We start from the raw sequence: 22,921 nt of genomic DNA, 5'->3' as shown, positions 1-22,921 counted from the left end.
GTCTTATACTACCGCTGACCTTTAGTGACAAAGATTTTATTTTGCGAATGCTTAAGCCAGCAATTTGAAGTAAAAGCAAAGTACCTCAAGAGATGAGGCTAAGTGTGGCAATGGAAATCAATATGGGGCGATGGGGGAAAATACCAAAGAGAAAGTGAAGGGAGGAGAGCAGTGAGTGGAGCATTTGTACAGCTTCGTTAAGCAGCCCTTATCTCCTTCCAGAGTATTCAGGTTATAAAGAAAAGGGCCCCTTTATTAGAATCAAAACTTAATGACCGAAATGCATATCAGACGTTTAACTCTTCAACTGATATAGTTTCTCATATTTTATTCCATAATTATTACCTAAGAATTCTTGCAGTTTTTGAGAAGGCAGTGCTTCTGCCCACCCTGTCACCAGATTTCTAACCCAAAAGATTATGGATGTACCTGAGTTGACTACTGTGTTTCTATAGGAATCAAGCATCCACAGCACAGTGAGTTCTTTTTAATATTACATGTTAACGTTGCATTCCAAGTACCAACAATATGCTGTACTAGGCTTCGTAGGTTTAAATCTAGCTGTCATCTAATAAGCTTTGTGATCTTTGGCATAACCCTACTTTCAACTGTAAAATGAGGCTAAGAACAGAATCTACCTCCAGGTAGGGACTAAATGAGATGTTATGTGCTTATCACAGCATCTAGCACTTGGATGGTCTCAATAAGTGTTATTTATCTAAGAGGACCGGTTTAATTGGAAGAGAAATTAACAAAATAAACATTAAATCTATTAACTATTAATTTGTTATCTTTGGTCACCTACATCTAGTTTTTCTTTTCTCATTTTTCCGTTAATGCATTATCACTTTTTCACACGGCGGAAAAAACCCAAGACTCAGAAGCGCTCTCCAAAGAAAAAAGAAAGGAACACAGGTAGTCACGCGACCCAGGAATACTCTTCGCAGGTGGCACGCTTCTGGCCCACAAAGGCCCAGCTCCTGTCCCGCACCCCCAACTCCCCTGGGCGACCAGTCCCAACTCAGCCCCGAGTCAGCTACGCTTTCTGCTAGTTTCGTCTGACCGGGCTCCCAAGTCCTGTCCACGCAAGGTTTCCGCCCCAAGGTGATTTACATATAGATCGTTTATTGGCTACCATCAAGCACTCGCTCTTCTCATTGGCTGATACTGTCTGGGGCCGAAATTCCGCCGCCGCAGTGATATGGCACTAAGGGTCACAGGCACCTGCATTTCCGTTTCCGGTTCGCCTCCGGATTCATGGTGGCTGCAAGCGGACTGAAGTACCTTCTGACATTAGGCGGATGGCGTCGTGGCCGTGGAGTAGTTCCCCAGTCCCGGGTGAGCGCCCACTTTCCCTGCTCTCGGAGAGGCCCTGGACGTTTAGAGAACAGATCCGCTCTGAGGAGGAGCGTTCTCCGGTAGCAAGCGCCGGCAGCCTTCCCTTCTTCACCGCTATCAGCTCTTCTTTCCCGACCTGCAGGCGCTCGCCATCCTCGTGCCCGGCATGTCCCAGGTGGATAACAAGTCCGATTTTCTGGAGAAGAAGCCCCATCGCCAGCATCCCGGCATCCTGCAGCTACCGCACGTGCGGCTGCCCCAGGCACTGGCTAATGCTGCGCAGTTACTGCTGCTGGGTAACTAACGGGAAAGGGAGGCTCGAAAAGAAGCAGGGACAGGCCCCGCATGCAAGTGATTTCGCTTTTCATCTTTGACTCATAGAGAGCTCGGTATCCAATGTGGAGAAGCAGGTGCAAGCACTGACCAATTATCTGTGGAGCCGACATTTGCCTGTGGAGCCCGAGGAATTGCAAAGACGAGCGATGCATCTTGAGAAAAAATTCCTAGAAAACCCAGGTAGGGCTTAAGAGTGCTTAAAGAGTAGGCCAAATTGAAATACCAGTAGGAAGTAACGAGCAAAAAATAATTTCACCATTTCTCAAGGAGGTACTGCAATTTATTATTTGACTTTCTGACCACAGTAATTATTACAATGATGCCTTACTAAGAGAAGGTAGATTGTACCAGAGATTGCTTTTGGGGCTTGGGTAAGGGTCAGAGGGTGCTTCAGTGTCCACTCAAAGTCTAGATCTTTGTGTTTCTTTTTCTTGCAAGTCCACTGGATTAGGACCGTCTTAAGTTTTTATTCATATGAAATAAGGCACAGTGGTTAAGAGCTGCAGCGAGCTGCTGCTGCTAAGATCCACCAGCCGCTTCTTGGAAACTCTATGGGGGCAGGCCTGCTCTGTCCTGTAGAGTGGGTATGAGTCAGAATGTACTCGATGGCAACAATTTTGGGGTTTTTTGGTTTATGGCCCCCTGTCTAGTATTGACACTCTCTCCAGAGATAGGAGAATAAGTATAATTTATCAAGTTATTTTCATGATTGTGAATTCCTTTGTATTACAGACCTGCCTTTTATTCATTTTTATTCCCTGCACTTCCCACAATACCTGACTTAGAGTAGACACTTCAGTAGATATTTGCTTAAATAGAACTGAACTGAGCACGATCCTAAAACGATTTCCCAGCCCCTTTCCTCCACATGAGAACACTAGAGACTTCAATATCTTAAATTTCAGGGAAGTGAGGAAATCCACAAAACATTATCCATATCCTATTTCTTAAATCTTTACCACACTTGTTTTAATATAGAACAAAACCTGTGAGATAGGATTGGTTACGTTGTATAAACTACTGTTAGAGACAGATTATCTGATACACTACAGTTGTTGTTCTTACTTAAAGGTTTTGTCTAGGTTTGGCTTCTTGCTTAAGCCTTGGCCGTGTGTGTAAGGGATGGGATGGAGGTGGGTATGGGCAGGCAGTATATTCAAGTATTGCATCTGAGCCCTATTCTCCCTAGGTCCTCACCTCCAGTCCTTGTTCTCACCCCAGACCGAGCTCAGGCAGAGGAGAAACTTCATGGAGCTGTGCTCAGTGCCCTGCGCAGAACTACCTACCATTGGCAAGAACTGAGGTAAGGGGAACTGGAAGGGCTGCAGAAGAAAGAAAAGATTGACTTTAAATGGAGAGTTGAGGAAGTACAATTATACAATCAATTTAGTATTTGAAAAAAGCTACCTGGGTTATAACATTCCCCAGGACCTGTCTGTGTCAGGGAATGAAAGAGCTGAGCTAGAAGAGACCTTTCCAAAGACTTCATTTCCTAAAAATCTAGAAAGCAACTATAGGATAGAGGTTATTTTCTCAGTGAATGTGACTCTGATTTTTCTGGCAGATACAATGAAAAATTGAGCCTGGTGTACATGGCAGCAAGACTGGATGGTGGCTTTGCAGCAGTCTCCAGGGCGTTCCATGAGGTAAAAGTCCCTCAGATTCCAACCTGAACCCTTTTACCATCAGTTTCTTTATCCATAAAGTAGTGTTCTGGAATAAGGACTCTTGGAACTTTGCATGCACCTTTTTTTTTTTTTTAAAGAGGCTTTCTTTATCCTCTGAAAGGATTCTGTGATTCAAGAAAGGTTCAGAACCACTGTTCTAGGAGCTTCATATTCTACAAAGAATTTCTGTTGAATCTCAAAAGATATTCACCTCTCACCTTTTCTTTCATGGTTCCCTAATTTGTATCTACCAAGGCCCTAAATAAGTATATACTTGCCCTCCTGTGGGGTATTGTATATTTCATCAGATCCGGGCTCGAATTCCAGAGTTCCAGCCACAAACCTTGATGGACTTTGGTTCGGGTACTGGTTCTGTGACCTGGTAAGTAGCCTTCTTCAGCTCTTTCTCTATCAATTCTAGCTCTAGAGAACAGTGCTCTACCACCCCAATATCAAGTGACTAGAAAACCAGGAGGAAAATAGGAAAGTTGGGAATTAGAATGTTTCTTCCTTCAGATTAGGCATTGCAGAAGACGGTATGTGGATTGGGGCCAAAATTTAAAGAAATGTCAAGTGGAGAAAGGTCCACGTTTAGAAAGATTAAAAAAAGGAAAGAAGATTAATATAGAGCATAGGTTTTACATCTCAATCAAAAAATCTTTGCCTACAAATAGTGTTTTAAATCTGTCCCCTCACGCTTTTTTTTAAGGCGTTATATGAGAAGTAAAATAACATGTTAGTTTTTCCAACTATTTTAGTCTCTTGTAGGGATGATGCTTTGTCATGAGAATTGGTGGTTTATATTTTGCGATCTTAGGGCTGCTCATAATACTTGGGGCCAGAGTCTACGTGAATATATGTGTGTGGACAGCTCAGCTGCTATGTTGGATTTGGCAGAAAGGCTACTGAAAGGTGAGGAAAAGATATAAGGAAGGGCTCTTCAAAAGTTGAGGGAGTTAAGAAAGCAAAGGCATACTAGAAAGGGTGTTTTCTTGGGAAGTAGAGGAGAGGACAAAAGGTTGAGTTGAGTCTGGTCTCCTTCCAGTGTTACGACCAAGCAGAGGGTGGTAGATGCCTTTGCAGTACTGTGGATGGGTTGGGTAAGATTAACAGTATACGAAACCGAAGATTCTCCCTGCCCTTTTTAATATTTGCTTACCCTATTGTATCTCTTACCTAGTGTTTTTACTTATTCTCAGGGCCATGTTTCTTATCTGGATACTCTTAGCTTATACCTATGGCCAGTAAGTTTTATACACTCATAGTTGCCATTTCTCCTTTTCTCCACAGGTGGTTCAGAATCTGGGGAGCCTTATGTTCCAGGTGTCTTTTTTAGACAGTTTCTACCTGTCTCACCCAAGGTAAGTGGCAGTGTTTAGGGTGGCCAGGTGTGGAATGTGGCAGATGGAGAACTGTGGCCTCAGCTTTCCAACCCAGTGTTGAGTGTTAGAAGATAAAACAAAGCAGTAGAAGAAATTTAGGGGACAGACTTTTGTTGTACTCATGGATGGGAAGCGGTCTGGGTCTGTCATGCTTCTTGTCTTGGTCCTCAGGTGCAGTTTGATGTGGTGGTGTCAGCCTTTTCCCTAAGTGAGCTGCCCAGCAAGGCTGACTGCACTGAAGTAGTTCAAACGTTGTGGCGTAAGACTAGTCATTTTCTGGTGAGTGAAGATCCTTTTTTCTCTTCAGCTCAAAGCAGGTTCATAAGTTTCATGCCTTTCCTTCTTCCCTTTCCTTCTTCTTCATGCTTGTCTTCATTCTTGACCATTTTTTTATATCCCTCTCTTAGGGACTCCATCCATGTTTTACACGTAGTTCCCATTCCATCTGTGAACGCTCATACAGAGCTGCTGGCATTAATGCGTTCATGTAATTCAGGGCTTCTGCTTATTTTCCCCTTTTGTGAACAGATACTGGTGGAGAATGGAACAAAAGCTGGGCACCGCCTTCTCATGGATGCCAGGGACCTGGTCCTTAAGGTAAGGTCCCTTCTCCTTCATCCTCAACCCATCAGTCACAATTTACTGGCATTCCCTTGAATACTGAAGAAACTGCTGTATATTAGTAAGGCTGACTCAGGAAATTTGGCCTCATTATGATGTAGGGCAGTGGCTGGCAAACTAGGGCCCGCAGGTCAAATGTGACCTGCCACCTGTCTTTATATGAGCCTGGTTCATTCATTTCTCTATTTCCTGTGATTGTTTTTATACAACAAATACCAGAGTTGAGTAGTTGGGACAGAGACAGATTTTGCCTCTTAGCCCACAAGCCTAAGATATTTGCTGTCAGGCCCTTTAAAAAAGTTTGCCAACTCCTAATCTATGACATTGCTAAGCCAAGAACCTTGTTTCTGTGGGACAGTGTGAGCCAGTATATAATCATAAATTCAGTTGTCCCAAAGTGGGATTGTTTTGAGAGAGGAGGTTGCTGACAAGGGAGAACATCATACTATGTGCCAAGTCCCTGCCTTTCTCCTGCTACAAAGAGAACGTTCTTTGTTTGGAATATTAGAGTAGCAGCCAGCTTAACTCTAAGGACATGGTTTATAATTATCAGAATTGGATGTTAAAGAAGTACTCAATTAACTGAGTACAGGGATTGAATTATGAGACTAGATCCCTCAGGCCCAGCTTTGTTTCTTTGATTTCAGGGCAAAGAGAAGTCACCTTTGGACCCTCGACCTGGTTTTGTCTTTGCCCCAGTGAGTATTCTACCTGTCCCTGCATGCAAAGATCTGAACTCAGGAAAACAGAGAGAGTAAAACTAAGCCACTGTTCCACTACTTTGTGACTTATCCAGTTTCCTCTCGGGTTCCCTTGGCTCTCCCACCCCTTGCTCTTATACTCTTCTCCCTAGGCCCTCTTGACTAGATTCTCAGTTTTATGGTCCATGGTTCTTTTGTCTTACCTCTTGTCTTTATGTGTGTTTACAGTGTCCCCATGAACTTCCTTGTCCTCAGTTGACAGCCTCTAAGCCCCTGGCCTGCAGCTTCTCCCAGGCTTACCATCCCATCCCCTTCAGCTGGATGGTATGTACACTGGGAGTATTGGGGCAGGGAGAGAATAGCCTGGAAAGCAGGAAGAAAAGAATCAGGTGGGAGGAGTTGGAGAATTTGGAGAATAGCCTGGAGATCTTAAGACACACGTGTGTATGATTCATAGAATAAGAAAAAAGACTGCAGGGATGGGGATCAGGAAGTTTTTTCCCATATCTTTTTCCTCTAGTTTCTATATCCTTATCTTAGAACAAGAAGCCAAAGGAGGAAAAGTTCTCTCTGGTGATCCTTGCCCGGGGCTCTCCAGAGGAGGCTCATCGCTGGCCCCGTATCACTCAGCCTGTCCTTAAACGGCCACGTCATGTGCATTGTCACCTGTGCTGTCCAGATGGGCATATGCAGCATGCTGTGATCACTGCCCGCCGGCATGGCAGGTATGGGGGTGTGTGATCAAAATGAGTGGGAGGTGGCAAGAACATGCAGCCTGCATGACATTTCTTTTCCATAGAGATTTGTATCGCTGTGCCCGGGTCAGCTCCTGGGGAGATCTTCTACCTGTGATCACTCCGTCTGACCTTCCTCCGTCCCCTGCTCAAAATGATCCCCCTGAGGGCTGACAAGGATATGTAACAAGTATTTTCTTCTCTCATGCCTGCGAAGGCTGAAGCTTCCTTGTATCCAGGGTGGTAGTGCTGGTACTCCCATGTCTGTGTTTGTTTGAGGTTTTGATAATAATAAATTTTTTTTAAAGAATGGAAATGAATTTTGTGATTCTTAAGAGGTATAGGGTTCCATTATCTTGGCCTGCCTTATAACAGAGAATCCTCATATTTTCAGTGCTAGGCCCCCACACAAATCTCAAGTTCATCCTCTACTGTAAGAACTTCGCTGCTTCTATCAGGCAGGGATCAAGACTTCCCAGGGAAGGCTGTCTGGGATAGTGGGGGTAGCCACCCCCAGCTCTCTGAGAACTGGCTCAACAGGTCTCAGGGTTGTTTTGCAGGCCACTTGAATAGGGGAACCAGCAGCTGCATGGCCTCCATTTTTTTTACCTCTCCTGTGTTTCCCAAGGCCCCTCATCTACCATGGAGTTCACCACATACATTTCCCTCAAGTTGATGCCAGTCAGGACTGAATGTCCCACCTCCACCCCTGTATACCCAGGCAGGACTTCATTTACTTGGTTCATTTCTCAGTTTTCCTCTAGGCTTTGCAGTTTCAGGGCTAGAGCAACTTTATCTCAAAGCTCTCAGTCCCTCTTCTACAGTTCAGGAAACGGAGGAACAGTCGGAAGTTGTGATAGTATCAGTGTTGTAATACTAGAAATCTTAACTTTCCACTAGACGTTTCCATGCCTGCAGCTATTTTTCTGGGGTTACAGGAAAGGAGAACCCCCTCACCTAATTCCCACGGAGTAGTTCCTGTGCCGCCTCAGCCCCACCTCCTCATTACCCCCAGGTGGCCCCAAATCCTCTCTGAAAGGGTACAGTTCAAGTATCAGCATGACAACCTATAAGGATTGGGATGGGGTGGAGAAGGTATGGAAGGCTTGGATCAAATGTCCTGAGTGAAGCAAGACCAGATTGTTGCCAACACAAAACAGCAGAGAAGTAGCCATCATAGACTCCTATTTTTGGGTTAGACCAGCCCCAGGCCTGAACTAACACTGTTTGCAGCCCGTGGATTAGTCACAGCCATTAAACAGAGAAGAAGGCGCACACAGCACTGGGCTGTGCCTGCCAGGGAGTCTGGAGTTGCTGGTTTTGAAGCTCAGGAAGGCGTGAGGCAGGGGAGGGGCCTCCATGTAGGGGAGGGCAGGAAGCCAGAGCAGGGCCCTAGTCAGCTATCCAGCGCTGCGCAAGCAGAGGCCACACTGAACAGAAACTATACCGAGAGCCTCCTGAAACTAAGGGCTGAGTGGGCACTTCAGCTTTGACCACCTACGATACCAGTCCTGCTCCAAAGATTATAATTCCATTTGTCATCCTGGGACCTCTGCTTATCCTGCATCCCAGGAATGGAGCCACTACAAGGAGTAAAAATAGGCTGTCTGTTTTCCCTGCTGGTGCTCAACCTGGTCTGTGGCCTTATTCCCATCTGCTTCAAATGGTTCCAGATTCATGCAGCCACAGGTATAGTCCTACTCTGACCTCAACCCTATCCTGATACCCTGCTCTGATTCTCTCACCATCCCCACGCTGGGGATCTTGAGTGTTCCTGTTCCTCCTCAGCCACCTTTGTCTCCTCGTTGCCAGTTGGATCGTAACTTCTGCTTTTTATTAGGTCGTCACTGCCGGCTCCTCAGCCTCCTGGGCTGCACTTCTGCGGGTGTTTTTCTGGGTGCAGGGTTCATGCACATGACCGCTGAAGCCCTGGAGGGAATTGAATCAGAGCTCCAGAGGTTCACAATACAGGTGAGCAGCAGAGATGCTGAACTGCAGGGCTGTGAGACCAGAATGATGAACAGAACCAAGAGAAGAAAGCGAGAGGTAATGGAGCCAAGGATGCGAGTGGAACTACAGGGCAGGTGACAGCTTTTGTGTGGAATGATGAAAGGAACTCAGATTGGGCTTTAAGGGAAGCAGTGGGGTTGAAGGGACAGGGCAGGAAGCTAAGCTGCTCCATCCCATCTAATTTCTGCTTTTTTCTCCCTAGAACAGGACAGAAAATGGAGGAAATTCTTCTGATGCTGCTGATTCAACTCAGGTGAGCATTTCCCAACAGCCCCTACCTAAAGAGTGAAGTGAACCAGCATCTTCCTTCATGGCCAGACCCTTTTGAGGGGAGTATGTGAGGAATACCAGGAATCCCTTCTGTTCCCCACCTCAGCCATTATAGCAGAAAGGATTCCTTTTGGGTTTATGAACTTTGCTATACTCTTTCATTCTTTCCTGGATCCTTTGATATGCTTCACATCATTTTCCATATTTCTGACCCTATTGATATTGTGTCTGTTAGGTCCTCTGGCATTCTTTTTGTTGTATGTCCATATCTACTCCTGACTTCATTTCTACACCTTTTTTTATGTCTTGTTACCATATTTTCCAGTTTCCTTCAATCTCCTAATCCCATGTCCATCCAGTGCACTATCTTCCCCTTCCTTTCCCATCTCATAGCCTCTCTTTCTGTCCCTAGAAGGTGTATCCCTACGGAGAGCTCGTCATCTCCCTGGGCTTCTTCTTAGTCTTCTTTCTGGAGTCGCTGGCATTGCAGTGCTGCCCTGGGACTACTGGACAATCAGCAGTGCAGGAGGAGGAATGGCATGGGACTCATGCCTTTGGACTCCACAGCCATGGACCTCTACCCTCACGCTCACAGGGTCCCCTTCGAGCCGTCATCCTCTTGCTCTCACTCTCCTTTCACTCCGTGTTTGAAGGTCTAGCTGTGGGGCTGCAGCCAACAGTGGCAGCTACCCTGCAGCTCTGTCTTGCTGTCCTGGCTCACAAGGGGCTCATAGTGTTTGGTGTAGGACTGCGGCTGGTGCAGATAGGCACTGAACCACGACTGACCGTGTTCTCCATACTGGCATTAGCTCTCATGTCCCCCCTGGGCCTAGCTCTAGGGCTGGCTGTGACTGGAGGGGACCCTGAAGAAGGGTGGGGCTTAGCCCAGGCAATGTTAGAGGGGGTGGCAGCTGGCACCTTCCTGTATGTCACCTTCCTAGAAATTCTGCCCCAGGAATTAGCTGCTTCTGAGGCCCCTGTGGCCAAGTGGGGCTGTGTAGCCGCTGGTTTCGCCTTCATGGCATTTATTGCTTTGTGGGCATGAGAGAGATTCTTAACTTTTCTGATGGACCTATCTAGGATGACCTGCCTACTTCCAGGAGAACCCCCGCAAATGGCTTTGGCCCTCACCTGTTTCTTCAGTGAGACTAAGTGGCATTCACTAGGCATCGTCCCCATGGACTAGACCCCAGCTTTTCCCTACATGAGATCCCATTTCTCACCGAGGATTGAGAAAAGGATATTTAGGTTGAGTGCCTATAAATTGGAGAATTGGTATAAAGACCGTCACTCCAGATTTGACTCTTGTCGCGTTTATGCCGCTGTGGTAATAAAAGGTCCTTCCCCTTCAACCATGCTGCACTTCATTTCTCCTGGTTGCCTAGAAGCTGCCTGGTCTAGAGTAGGGTGTGGGAAGGGCAAGTATTGGGTATGGTATTTTCTTCTGAAATCAGGACCCCTAGCCATACTACCATAGTTAAAGGCCATGCTCCCCAGACATTGGTGCATTGCTGAAATTCCAACAACCCCCCCCCACCTTACCCACAGGTGTTAAGAAACTAAGTCAGAGTTCCAGCACTTAGAGTGAAAGTAGGCTTTAAAAATAGGAAGCATGCAGATTTTAATTTCTTCCTACACTAACCATGCCCACTGCATTCTCAGTACCTATTGTCAAACCCCAGCACATGCCCAACAGAATCTTGAGATCAGGCTAAATGGAGGTTATTTCCATCTGGTTCCTATTTTTCACACTGAGCCCTTTGTGGCCTCAGGGACATTATTGCTCTTCTCGGAGCCTCTGTCTCCTGCCGGCTGCCTTGTGCTGGGGGATTAAGAAGCAGTGTGTTTGGAGAAGGGGAGAGGCGCCAGATAAATGCCTTGGGTGATTAGTTGCCTCTGCCACAACTTTCTGCCTGCCCTGCCCCCAGGCCTGCCACTGTGCCTCTGGCCCCTCCCCATTACACCACTTGTCTTTCAATGCAAGTTACCCCTACAGTTTGTTGGTTCTCTTACAAACTGTTAAGGACAAATACAAAAGCAGATTGTCTAGAATTGAGGGGGAGTAGGATGAGTGTTGCCCAGCCTCAGACCCATAAGATGAAAGAGTATCTCAGACTTGGTGGAGAGATAGGGGAAAGAGAAAGTGTACCCTATGAACTCATTCACGCTCACCAGTTTACCCGTTTTGATACTTTCAGTGTTGAAGCCCAAGATTCCTTAGCATGGACAAGGTCTCCCGAGTTTCATTCTTAGTCTATATCTCCTGTCCATCCTGTTCCCCTCCTCACAATGTAAGAAAGAAAAGCTTCCTCACAAGCACAGCCTGCACACCCAGGGATCAGTGATAAAGTAAGCTTCAGGCAAAAAAAAAAAAAAAGTGTCTAGCACAGGAAATAATTCCCCTGAAGCACCATCTATTCTGTTTCTCCTTCAGCACTAAATGTAGTAACGTAATACACTCAGAACTGTGCCTAGTATGTAGTAATAATATAATTTCCACATTGAGCACCTGCTGTGCCAGGCACTGTGCTGTTGCTTTCACATATATTATCTCACCTTCACAACTCCACCAGGTAGATACTATCACCATAGTAGGTTTGGGGAAATTGGCATTCAGAAAAGTTAAATAACTTGATCATATAGCTAGCTTGGCTTCAAACCCACATTTCTCTAAGACAAGCTCGTTATATATATTCTTTTCTTCCTTACTTTTACCCTACCACCCCTCCCATCTTCCCATTATGTATGTTAGGGTCCTAGTAGGAAGCAGATAGCAGATAATTGAGGCAAGTTGAACAAATGGAGTGCTTAGTAAGTTGTGGGCAGGGTTTGGAGAAAGCAGCAAATGATGGTGCAGTACTCTGACTGGATAATAACAATTCTGTTCCCATCCCTGGGCTGAAGAGAAGGGAGCAGTTATCAGAAACCAGGGACATGAATGGGTAAGAGCTGTGGCCTTTGGGAAAAGGTTTACACATAGGAACAGTCTTTTATGGTTACCAGGGGTGGGAGAGGGAGGGAGGGAAAATCACTAACTAGAGAGTAGACACACGTTAACTTTGGAGAAGGGAAATGAAGTACACGATAAGGGGGAAGTCAGCATAGCATGACCAAGGCATGGGAAGATACTGAGAGGTATGTAAGAATAAAAGGCAATGATGGTAAATACTGTAACAGACAATCCTGCAACAACAGTAATAACAATAATTAATGAGTGGATACATAGGTAGATATGCGTGCTAAATAGGTGTGGGCACATATAGGTTTGGCTGTGGATATTTCTACGTACCTATCTGTATGTGCTGCATGTATATTCATATATATAACAGAGTACACAGGGGGCACAGTCATGGAAACATCCTAGACATAACCAAACACCTCATGGGACTGTGTTACTCGGCTTGAAGGCTAAGGACCATAGGTTCGGGGAACATCTAGGTCAATTGGCATAACATAGTTCATAAAGACAACGTTCTACATCCTACCACCAGGGTCTTAAAAGCTTGCAGATGGCCGTCTAAGATAAAACTATTGGTCTCTTTCCATCCGGAGCAAAGGAGAGTGAAGAAAACCAAAGACTCAAGGAAACAATTAGTCCAAAGAACTAATGGACCACAGGAACCACAGGACCTCCACTAGCCTGAGACCAGAAGAACTAGATGGTGCCCAGCTACCTCTGACCAGGATCACAATAGAAGGTCCAAATCAGAGTGGGAAAAAAATGTAGAACAAAATTCAAATTCATAAAAAAAGACCAGATTTACTAGTCCAAGACAGACTGGAGGAACCCCTGAGGCTATGACCCTTAGACATCCTTCTGACTTGGAACTGAAGCCATTTCTGGAGATCACCTTTCATCCAAATTATAAGTAGGCCTATAAAATAAACAATAACACCCATGAGGAAAGTGATCCTTAGAACAATCATCTATATGAGACCAAAAGGGCAACATCTGCCCAAAAGCAAAGATGAGAAGGCAGGAAGGGGCAGGAAAACCAGACAAATAGAACTGGGGCACTCAGGTTGGTAATGGGAAGATGGCTGACACATTTCAGGGATTGTAACCAATGTCACGGAACAATTTGAGTATAAACTATTGAATGTGAAACTAATTTGTAAACCTTCACCTACAGCACAATAAAAATTTTTTTTTTTAATTTAAAACAGGTATTCAAACAAATGAAAATACTTGTACGCAAATGCTATTCACAATAGCCAAAAAGTGTAAACAACCCAAATGTCCATTAACGGGTAAATGGATAAAATGTGGTATATCCATACAATGGAATATTCTGCCATATAAAGGAATGAAGTATGCTACAACGTGGATGAATCTTGAAAACATTATGCTGAGTGAAAGAAGCCAATTACAAAAGACCATATAGTATATGACTGCATTTATGAATGTAACAAAACTGAAAACCAAACCCGTTGCCACTGAGTCAATTCTGACTCATAGCAACCCTAGAGGACAGAGTAGAACTGCCCCATAGTGTTCCCAAGGAGCAGCCGGTGGATTCAAACTGCCGACATCTTGGTTAGCAGCCAAGCTCTTAACCATTGTCCCACCGGGACTCCATGAAATGTACAGAATAGGCAAATTTATAGAGACAGAGAGTGGATTAGTGGTTGCTTAGGGATGGGGGAATATCTGCAGTGATAGCTAATAGGTACAGTTTTATTTATGAAGTGATGAAAATGTTCTAAAATTGTAGTGATAGTTTCACATATCTGTGAATAAAAAAAATTGAATTGTACAATTTATATGGGTGGATTGTACACTATGTGAATTTTATCTCAATAAAGCTGTTACTAAAAAAATAAAAAACTGTGGCCTTTAGTAGAGGGAAGCAACCAAGCTGCAGGGACCTGACAAGGAGGAGCCAGGAGAATAACCTCAGTCTCCTACTCAGGGACCTACTGCCAATGTCTCTTACTGGCCAAACCCGGACAGAAGCCAGAGGACAAAAATGTCTGCTGGTGCACTGCAGGCTGGTCAGCCTCATGGGGCACAGGGCAGAATAGAGAGCTCTAGAGGGGCAAACAAGACATACAATCCATCCTCTTGTGCTTTCAACTTAAGTGATCTTGCTGGAACTTTGGAAGGGACATGATTATATGGAAGCTGGAGAGCTATATCTAGTACAAAGCATTTGTATGACTGTTAAAAGGAGACTTAAGGAGAAATACATGAGGCTGTCAGGGCTCTTCACTGTGATTTTGGGTCACTGATTCTATCAGCATTGGACATGAATGACGTGAAGGTTGGAATATTTCAAACATGGATGAGTCATGCACTTTTTGCCTTCCTCCTGCCCAGGGGCCCTTGCATTAGCCTTCTCTGCTTTCAGCCATAAATAGTTTCCTTCCCAGCTCATTTCCTTTCGCGTCCCCAGGATTCTTACCAACCAGGACCAGAACTAGCTTTAGTTTGAACTATATTGTACCAAAAGCCGTAATAGGCTAGAGAATGGCTCCGTGGAAACAATAAAGATGGGGAGAAACTCAGGATCAGGAAAAGGAAACAATCTTCTGATCATTTTCTAAAGATGTGACTCCACAGCAAGGACCCAGAGGCTATAAGGGAGCAAAAGATGAGTGTGATTTCTGAGTGGGATTGAAACAAGAAGGCTGGAATATGAACAGGCATAAAAACCAAAGGCCAGGAGGGGGAGCTGAGATAGCTGGGTGTGGTGACTAGAAGCCAACTCAGGAGCGGGCCTGGACTCAGGGAGAGATAGGTTGTAAATGAAGGCAGCTTGAATAACGAAAGTTAAGAAAGAAAAATACAACAGAGGATATGCAGAAGGGGAAAAAGGATAGGAAGGGAAGCTAGCTGAAATAGTCATGAGAATTTATGCGGAAAAATTGTCAAGGCTTCTCAATCCCAGTCCCCCTTCCCCACCACTCATTCTTCTTTCTCACTCAAGCATTTTTTATATCTAAACAGGAAAAAACCAGATGGAGACCTCCAACTGACCAGGAGCCAGCTTTCCATTTGTGCCACCAAGAAATTGTTCTCTGAAGTCCACCTTTGGAACTCCCTCCATCTTCCCTTTGCTTACAAACTGAGGGTTTGATTTGGATATTGCAGTTGTAGGATGACAATTTGTGAAGAAAGGGGATGGAGTGGTGGGGATAGCGTCAAAGACAAACCAGATTTTGGGGACTATCCCAGAGCAGGGCGGGAAGTCAGCCAGAGGTCAACACCTGAGGACAAGATAGAGGCAGGAAGAAAAACCAAGGCACTCCAGACTCTCTTGTGAGAGAATTCCTGCCACTTCGCACATCCCCTAAAGGGCAGTTTTGGAGTGTCTTGCCTGCCTTACCATAGGAAACATTCCCTTTGCTCCTGGCTCAGGTCTGATAGAGTACAAGGAATGGCTGCCAGAATTTGAGTGGGCTGATATGTGTGAGTCTGGCAACCAGCCAGACACGTGCTCATTCCCCCTAGTGTCTGGGGTAGGCGCACATTGCCACTAGCAAAGGTGAAGCAAAAGGGCTGCAGACAGGGATTGTGCACCGCAGGCCCCAGGCCTGCAGATGTTTAAACATGCCAGGGGTGGAATTTTTTTTTTATTTTAATTTTGTTCTCAGTTACTAGCTTTGGATTTGTTGAATGTCAAATACAGAATGCATTCTACTTTTACTATGTATCCAATTTTGAGAAAATTCTGATGTTAGTGACAAAAGAGACTGCAAACAAATTACATCGAGAGCTATGGCTGCTAACCAAAAGGCTGGCAGTTCAAATCCACCAGCTGCTCCTTGGAAACCCTATGGGGCAGTTCTACTCCGTCCTATAGGGTCTCTATGAGTTGGAATTGACTCAATGCAACAGGTTTGCTTTTTATTTTTATTTTTTTGTTTGGGTACCATTTACCTTCACTTCTTCTCCCTGGGCCTCTTGTCAGAACTCTCACTTCCCAATTAGTCCTAAGATATCTCTAGAAAGGCAGTGTCTCCCACTCCTGCATTTCCCCTAAGCACTAGAAACCAACCAATTGACATGGAGTCAATTCCAGTTCCAATGTGTGTCAGTAGAACTGTACTCTATAGGGTTTTCAATGGATGATTTTTCAGAAGTGTATCACCAGACCTTTCTTCAGTGATGCCTCTTTCAATTAGTAGGTGAGCAGGTTAACCATGCGCACCACCCAAGAGGGACTCCTAACCATGAGATAGTCCTCTCTAATGTTAACATCGATCCTTCTTGCTGCAGCATCACTGTTTTGCAAGTACCTTCCGAGAATTACCCCTTAAAATCTCTTCATGCAACCCAGAGTTTTCAAACTGAAACCACAGGTTCTTCTCACTGCATTCTTCCCATTGAGCCCTCTTTCAGACTTGATTGTCCCTGAAGTCTGGGAAGCATCTACATTCCTTAAGAATGAGGAGAAGAGAGAAACAGGAATCCTAAGTCTTAAAGCAGAGACAAAAATTAATGAGTTTGTGGTTCAGCTTCTATAAAGCCAACCACAAACTCCCTCTTCGGAGCCTCTGAGTTCTGATCCTGAGAATGGGCAGGGGCAGCAGGCCATGACATTGTGACCTCCCCATACAGCTACTGCACAAAACCACAAAAAACAAAGAGGCTGCAGGACTGGGGAAACTTAGTTATGGAACTAGGAACTGGAGAAATTTCCTCCATGCCAACCACAGGGGGGCACTGTGTCCCCATGGGCTAAACTAGAGTGTCTAGGACCAACAAAGGGAGGTCAGTCAAGGACAGTAAGCCCCCTCGCCCTTGCTCCCAGCAGAAGGCATCTCTCTCTCTCACTCTTGGATTTCTTATGCAGAGACATCTGTAGGGGAGATACCCACGATCACCACCCACCTCACACACCCACCTATGTGATAAATGTACACACATTCACATAAGTACACATAATGTAATGTGCTCCCATTTCTGAAGATTACTCTGCTATGTGTAGGCAAATGTGGAGACAAGAGCTGCCTTCCCTTCCATAATGCACAACAGCAGCTATTGCCTATAAATTTTGTAGCTCTTTGCCTTTTCCTCATGTTTTTCCTAGGAGCTAGTTGATCCCAGTGATTCCAATTATGCCTTGTCTTTAGTGTGGTATTTAAGCACTCTTTGCTGCCTGTCCTGTGTGTGGCACTCTGGTTTAGGCAACCATCCAATAGCTCCATAACCCTATAGTCACCCATCACCCTGCCACCATTATGACTCTGGCCTAAAAAAAAAAAAAAAAAAAAACCCCACTGCCTTGGAGTCGATTCTGACTCATACTGACCCTATAGCAGAGTAGAACTGCTCCATAGGGTTTCCAAGGAGCAGCGAGTGGATTCCAACTGCTGCCCTTTTTGGTTAGCAGCCGAACACTTAACCACTGCGCCACCAGGGCTCCTGGCCTACTACATTTAAAATAGGCTTGGTCCTACCGGAGAGAGTGGTGAATGTTCAAGACTCAAGAACGTATTTCATGCCCCGCTTCTGGCCAGTGTGTCAACACTAGACATCCAGCTGCACTGGTCCTCAGCTCAGTCTCATTGAAGAAAGGGTATAATTGCCTGTGTGATTTCTATAAAGCAATCTGGCAAATGACCTTAGTAATATTCCATCCACAGTACTCTTGCCAATGATGCTACAAAGTGCCTTCTCATTTTTACTTTTGTACTTCAAGAGACCAAGAATCAGCCTGCAACAGTTGCAAAATACCTAAGTCCTCTTGAAGATAACTGTTCATATTTTTTGAAAAGCTTCTCAAGAGAACCACATAGTCTAATGAGCTCTCAGATCTCTTGGATCCCCTAGGGGAGCAGAAGTTCCCAAGAAGAAATCCTCCTTTTTGCTGTGACCCTCCCCCCTGAAAGAGTCTTCAGATTGGGGTGAACTATGAGCGGCATAACCCTATAGCAACTGCATGAGCCCTGATCTATGGACTATGCTGAACCCATCTAAATGGAGTTTAGATGACCCCAAGGCAAGGGTCCTGCAAGAAGATGGGCCACAAGACATCCTTTGGCACTTTAGTCAGTTTTCTGTATTTCCTTCTTTAAGATCATGATGTTGGTGGTATCTCTGAAATCCTATGGCATTTCTCAAAGATTCATAACTGTTAAGGAAGTCATCTAAGATCTAAACGACCCCTCTCTCCTGAGCCTGAAAATATTGGTTATCAAGCCCAAGAACAATACCGTTCTATTGGAACTGGGGCCCGTGACTTAAGTGGTCACATTTTATGAAGTGTCTATGCTATTTCAGCCCTCTCTCATGGCTTATGTCCCTTTGAGAAGAGAATGGGAGAATTGGACAGAGAGAAACGAGGGAAAGAGGCATGATGCAGGTATACCCAGACAAAGGATAACAGTGCTGATTCCTCTACAGTTTATTATTACAGCAGGAGTTGTGGGAGACAGGAGGGCACCCTCCACACGTATCACGGTGTGGTCAGAGCCCCAGGGCAGCCCTTCCTACCCCTATGCCAAGCCCCAAGCAGCCTGGCTCAAGCTTGGCTCCTTCCCCCATCCCACGCTAGACACACACTGACAGCTACCAAAGTTAGTGCAGCCAAATGGCCCCAGGCCCCTTTTTATTGCCCTAGCTCCAGTCCTTCCCCCATACTCGTTCTTTACCCACTACCTCCTATTCCATCTTCCTTTTCATACACTGGATGTTCCTGTCACATCCTGAGGGCCACTAGCAAGCCTCCCCCTGACACACATTCATTCAGGCCCATAATGAGAAGCCATATCAGCTTTGGTGAATGGAGCCCCAGACCCAAGTCCCCTCCCCCTTGCAAATATGAGATAAGTAGGAAGAGTCTGATGGAGGCACCATGGACAACTACAACAGCCTCTTATCCCTCATCTAAGGACACCTAGAACAGGGAGAGGGGACGCATGCCCTTTCCACCTTATACCAAATTGGAGGAGGAGAGTAATTTAGGGGTCTGGGTCTGTAACAGATATTAGGGCATCTCTCCCAGGAGCTGGGAGGAATCACAGGTTAGAGGTCAAGGTTAGGGTAGCACTCAAAGATCAAGGTTGTCTCCCCATGTGATCTGCCCATCTTCCCTTGCTCACTCTGGCCCAGTGCCCTTATGTGCCTCCCAGGTTAGTGCTGAGGGAGGTGAGGGCTGGGTCCCACACCAGGGCAGCAAGGGCCATTCAACAGGAGACCTCCATGGTGTGACCCGGAGGCCCTGAAGGGAGAGTCCCAGACTCGCTGCTCTGGGACAGGGTTCGAGAACGGGAGCGGTTGCCATCAATGGATGCTGCACTGGTCAGGGAGGTGGTGCGAGACCGGGACAGGCGAGTCATACAGGAAGAAGCCACTGCGGAGACAGAAGGATAACTAGGCAGTCAGAAAGGAGATGGGGAAGGAGCCTGGCAACTCAGAGTAGGTGCTTGGGTGGAGATGAGAGTTGTAACTAGGGCCAAGGAGTCCATGAACTTTACTTGGCAGATGGTAGTGAGTCCAGGAATCAGCCTAAAATGTTCCAATCCCTCAGTTCCCGTCCCTCCTCCTCTGCAGTAATCCCTTGTCCTCATGATGGCCCCTGAACCCCATACTCACTATAGCCCATGCCTTGCAGGAAGTACTTGAAGGCTTCGGTCAGCTTGCCTGGCTGTGGAAGCATGATGAGAGGGAGTCAGTGGGATGAGGTTAGAAGTTGAGCTGGAGCCCAAGGTAATGGCACATGTGGGCATAGGGTGTGAGGCAAAGGGCAGAGTTCCATGCCACTAATATCCTATCCCACCTCCCCACCCCATGGAAGGCAGGGATACTCACCTGAGTCAACTGGGGCTGACCTCCGGAGTCAGCCATCTGTTCAGAAGAGAGCCAACCAGAAAGAATGACACATGCGTAAAGAAAGGAGCCATGCACAGGGGTAGGACGGGGTCTCTCTTCCCTAGCTTCCTCTCCAGCCCCTTGAGTTTTGTTTGTTTGTTTTTTTCTTCAGTCATCCCACTTGCTCCCAAGCAGGGCCCTGGAGGCCTAGAAGCTGAATCTAGAAAGGATATAAGGCTGAGGACCCAGGGCAGGAGTCAAGCTGGGCGCGGAGCAGGACTACTGACCTTGAGGAAAGAGGTCTGGGTGGGGTCCAGTTTTGAGTTACATTCCACCTAGAGTAAGTATGAGGCTGAATGAATGAGGTCACACTCCCTCTGCCCCTCCCATTGAAGGGACCCAGGGACCCAGACTCCAGTCCCTTTCCTACCAGCCAGCCCCTTACCCATACCCTGACCCCACCCACCAGTAATCAAACTCTTAATTACCCGAAGTTACTCTTTCTGTCCCAAACAGAGCTTGCCCCTTGGCAAGATAACCCTCTGATACCATGCTAAGGACTCTGGCCCTCCCTCAACCACCCTAAACTTCCCTACTGACCACTGCATCTTCATGAGGTGCTTGGTCTCCTACCACCAGCAGCACAGGGCACCTGGAGGCACAGTGTTGGGGAGGAGGCAGTGAGCCCCTGGCACTCCCTCACCCACCTCTTCCCAGAACAGCAGCTGGAAAAATGTCTGCTCCAAAGAGGAAACAGTCTTCTGAATCCTACTGACCCCACCAAAGTTTAAAGTGGGGACACCTAGGGGTGGTGATATGCTAAACAGGATGGGGTGGGAGATGACAAGGAAATTCCCTGGCAAAAGACTCTCTTTCTTCTAATGGTATAAATACCTAGGGAAGATCCAGGGAATGGGGCATAGTTTTATCTCTTAAAGTCTTACCTGAGGGTGATATCACCTCTGCGCTCCAAGTTCAGGTCTCGGCGGCTAGAGAGGGGTTAAAAGAGGAGTAGGAATTTTAGGCAGGCAATGCTATCCATTGAAATGTAAGCTGTCTTCCCCATGAGAGTCTCTTCTTCCCCAAAACAGTAGTCCAATATTGGTGATTAAAAGTGAGAACCAATTCAGGGGACATCTAGGTCAACTGGCATAACAAAGTTTATTAAGAAAATGTTCTGCATCCTACTTTGGTGAGTGGCATCTGGGTCTTAAAAGCTAGTGAGCAGCCATCTAAGATGCATCAATTGGTCCGAACCCACCTGGAGTAAAGGAGAATGAATAATACCAAAGACACAAGGAAAGTATTAGCCCAAGAGACAAAAAGGGCCACATAAACCAGAGACTTCATAAGCCTGAGACCAGAACTCGATTGTGCCTGGCTACCACCAATGACCACCCTGACGGTGAACACAACAGAGAGTCCCCGACAGAGCAGAAGAAAAGTGGGCTGCAGAACTCAAATTCTACTAAAAACATCAGACTTAATCGTTTGACTGAGACTGGAGGGACCCTGGAAGACATGGCCCCCGGACTCTCTGTTAGTCCAAAACTAAAACCATTGCCGAGGCCAACTCTTCAGACAAAGATTAGACCGGACCATGGGACATAAAATGATACTCGTGAAGAGTGTGCTAAGTAGATACATGAGGCTAAATAAGCAGCTTCTGTCTGGAAGTGAGATGAGAAGGCAGAGAGGGTCAGGAGCTGGTTGAATGGACACAAGAAATCTGGGGAGGAAAGGAGGAGTGTGCTGTCACAGTATAGGGAGAGCAACTAGGGTCACATAACAATATATGTAGAAATTTTTGTATGAGAGACTAACTTGAATTGTAAACTTTCACTTAAAGCACAAAAAATAGTGAGAACCGAAGGGAAAGGTGGCAGGCAGACCCCAAGCATGACCCCTGTACTCACTTGTGCCCCAGATCCTGATCAGAGGGTAGCAAAAGGGTTGTAAAAGCATAAGGAAATGAAATCTTACTTCTGGGAATCCAAAAAATCCAGAACAGATAAACAGGAGAAAGGGGCTTGCTCCTCACAAGTCTTCCCGCTGGATCTACCCTGGAGCTGCCCCAGCTACGTACTAAATCCTACCTTCCTTGTACATCGCATGTTTCCCAGACTTTCCTCTCTTCTGTGCCTCCCTGTGGCCCCAGTCACTGCTTCTACATCGTTCTGACACGCATGCCGCACACTGCCCACTCACTTGTTGTAGCTGTTCCAGTACAGTTCAATATTCTCCAGGTTGGGTGCATGCACAACAATATTCCTATACTTTTGTACCAACTCAGAATTTCCAGACAGCTCTTCCTGAAGCAGAGAAGAGGGAGGAAAATTAGGGATAAGAAGAGAAGTCCACAGATACTGGATGAGAGGAAGCAAGCCTTCTTCCTTGCTCAGATCCTGTCCCCCACCTAGGGCAGTCGCCACAAGATTCAAGTCCCTGCTTGTCCCCTCTACTGCCTCCAGCTTCCACAGCTACTTACCTGGCTGAAGAGATGTCCAAGGATCATCTCCGGAGCGGAAGAGGTGAGGCCAGTTAGCTGTGAGGAAAGGGCAGGTGAGACATGACTCAGGGCATTATGGGAAGAGGAAACCCAGACAGAGCCACTAGCCTCCTCTTGGTGGGTCCAATGACACAGCTTCACTTCCCTGCCCCATTACCCCCTCCTTTCCTCCTTGAACTTCAGAGGCTATTCAGTTATGCTGATGAAGCTTAACTGGACCCATACAAAGGGAAACCCCACCCTAGATTTCAGCACACAGGCCCCTCCAAACCTTGTGGGCTGCCCAGTCCATCCAACCCTTAGCATTGGGATCAATGTTGATGAGGACAAGGCCCTCAACTGTGTCTGGGTGGGTAAGCTGAGGACAGAAAGAAGGGAAATCAGAAATAGGGCATGGCCTAATCCCCTTCCTCGCTGAGCTCCACCCACTCTTGGACTTCTCTAAGAGCAGCCTCCCCTCCCTCACACCCGCTTCCCCTCCTCAAACACACAGTAGTAAACAATACTCTTCTCATCATTCTCATCAGTCCACCACGGGCCCTGAACTCTCCTTTCTCTCTTCTGGGAGTTTTCATTTATTTTTATTTTTTTAAT

At 46.2% G+C, this 22,921-nt stretch overlaps 3 protein-coding genes across 4 annotated transcripts in view; 2 read left to right on the top strand and 1 right to left on the bottom strand.

Moving 5' to 3' along the window:
* The first annotated feature begins 1,251 nt into the window (after window positions 1-1,251).
* METTL17 (methyltransferase like 17) lies at window positions 1,252-7,171 on the top strand. The gene is made up of 14 exons (XM_004390011.2): window positions 1,252-1,338; window positions 1,481-1,634; window positions 1,720-1,854; window positions 2,896-2,977; window positions 3,239-3,320; window positions 3,650-3,723; window positions 4,159-4,253; window positions 4,632-4,702; window positions 4,895-5,002; window positions 5,252-5,320; window positions 5,992-6,042; window positions 6,274-6,369; window positions 6,586-6,770; window positions 6,845-7,171. Exons 1-14 carry the CDS (start codon window positions 1,258-1,260, stop codon window positions 6,951-6,953), a joined length of 1,392 nt encoding a protein of 463 aa, XP_004390068.1. The 5' UTR covers window positions 1,252-1,257; the 3' UTR covers window positions 6,954-7,171.
* A 1,066-nt stretch (window positions 7,172-8,237) lies between these two features.
* On the top strand, window positions 8,238-10,756 carry SLC39A2 (solute carrier family 39 member 2). The gene is made up of 4 exons (XM_004389995.2): window positions 8,238-8,468; window positions 8,620-8,750; window positions 8,992-9,042; window positions 9,472-10,756. The coding sequence occupies exons 1-4, from the start codon at window positions 8,354-8,356 to the stop codon at window positions 10,102-10,104; spliced, it is 930 nt and encodes a 309-aa protein (XP_004390052.1). The 5' UTR covers window positions 8,238-8,353; the 3' UTR covers window positions 10,105-10,756.
* A 7,632-nt stretch (window positions 10,757-18,388) lies between these two features.
* NDRG2 (NDRG family member 2) overlaps window positions 18,389-22,921 on the bottom strand; it is a 9,446-nt gene continuing 4,913 nt past the window's right edge. Inside the window, exons 8-16 of one of the 2 annotated variants that reach the window (XM_004389990.1) lie at window positions 22,599-22,685; window positions 22,307-22,363; window positions 22,027-22,130; window positions 20,763-20,807; window positions 20,419-20,470; window positions 20,106-20,153; window positions 19,819-19,854; window positions 19,603-19,654; window positions 18,389-19,360 (exon numbers count right to left, since the gene is read on the bottom strand). In XM_004389990.1, coding sequence (XP_004390047.1) covers window positions 19,194-19,360; window positions 19,603-19,654; window positions 19,819-19,854; window positions 20,106-20,153; window positions 20,419-20,470; window positions 20,763-20,807; window positions 22,027-22,130; window positions 22,307-22,363; window positions 22,599-22,685 — 648 coding nt within the window. In that variant the 3' untranslated portion in view covers window positions 18,389-19,193. Of the gene's footprint in view, window positions 19,361-19,602; window positions 19,655-19,818; window positions 19,855-19,957; window positions 20,039-20,105; window positions 20,154-20,418; window positions 20,471-20,762; window positions 20,808-22,026; window positions 22,131-22,306; window positions 22,364-22,598; window positions 22,686-22,921 lie in introns of those variants that run through there. The other variant, XM_023724997.1, reaches the window with a different exon arrangement.

This window comes from Trichechus manatus, unplaced genomic scaffold (assembly GCF_000243295.1).
Source record: "Trichechus manatus latirostris isolate Lorelei unplaced genomic scaffold, TriManLat1.0 scaffold00273, whole genome shotgun sequence".
NCBI classification, from domain to species: domain Eukaryota; kingdom Metazoa; phylum Chordata; class Mammalia; order Sirenia; family Trichechidae; genus Trichechus; species Trichechus manatus.
The sequence above is the reverse complement of the archived record's forward strand: the minus strand, read 5'-3'. Positions and strand labels throughout refer to the sequence as shown.

Coding starts and splice junctions, on each gene's coding strand:
- SLC39A2 (XM_004389995.2), top strand. CDS start 8,354: ATGGAGCCACTACAAGGAGTAAAAATAGGCTGTCTGTTTTCCCTGCTG. Junction 8,751..8,991: donor TCCAGAGGTTCACAATACAG/GTGAGCAGCAGA, acceptor TTTTCTCCCTAG/AACAGGACAGAAAATGGAGG. Junction 9,043..9,471: donor ATGCTGCTGATTCAACTCAG/GTGAGCATTTCC, acceptor TTCTGTCCCTAG/AAGGTGTATCCCTACGGAGA.
- METTL17 (XM_004390011.2), top strand. CDS start 1,258: ATGGTGGCTGCAAGCGGACTGAAGTACCTTCTGACATTAGGCGGATGG. Junction 1,855..2,895: donor AAAATTCCTAGAAAACCCAG/GTAGGGCTTAAG, acceptor TTCTCACCCCAG/ACCGAGCTCAGGCAGAGGAG. Junction 2,978..3,238: donor TACCATTGGCAAGAACTGAG/GTAAGGGGAACT, acceptor TTTTTCTGGCAG/ATACAATGAAAAATTGAGCC.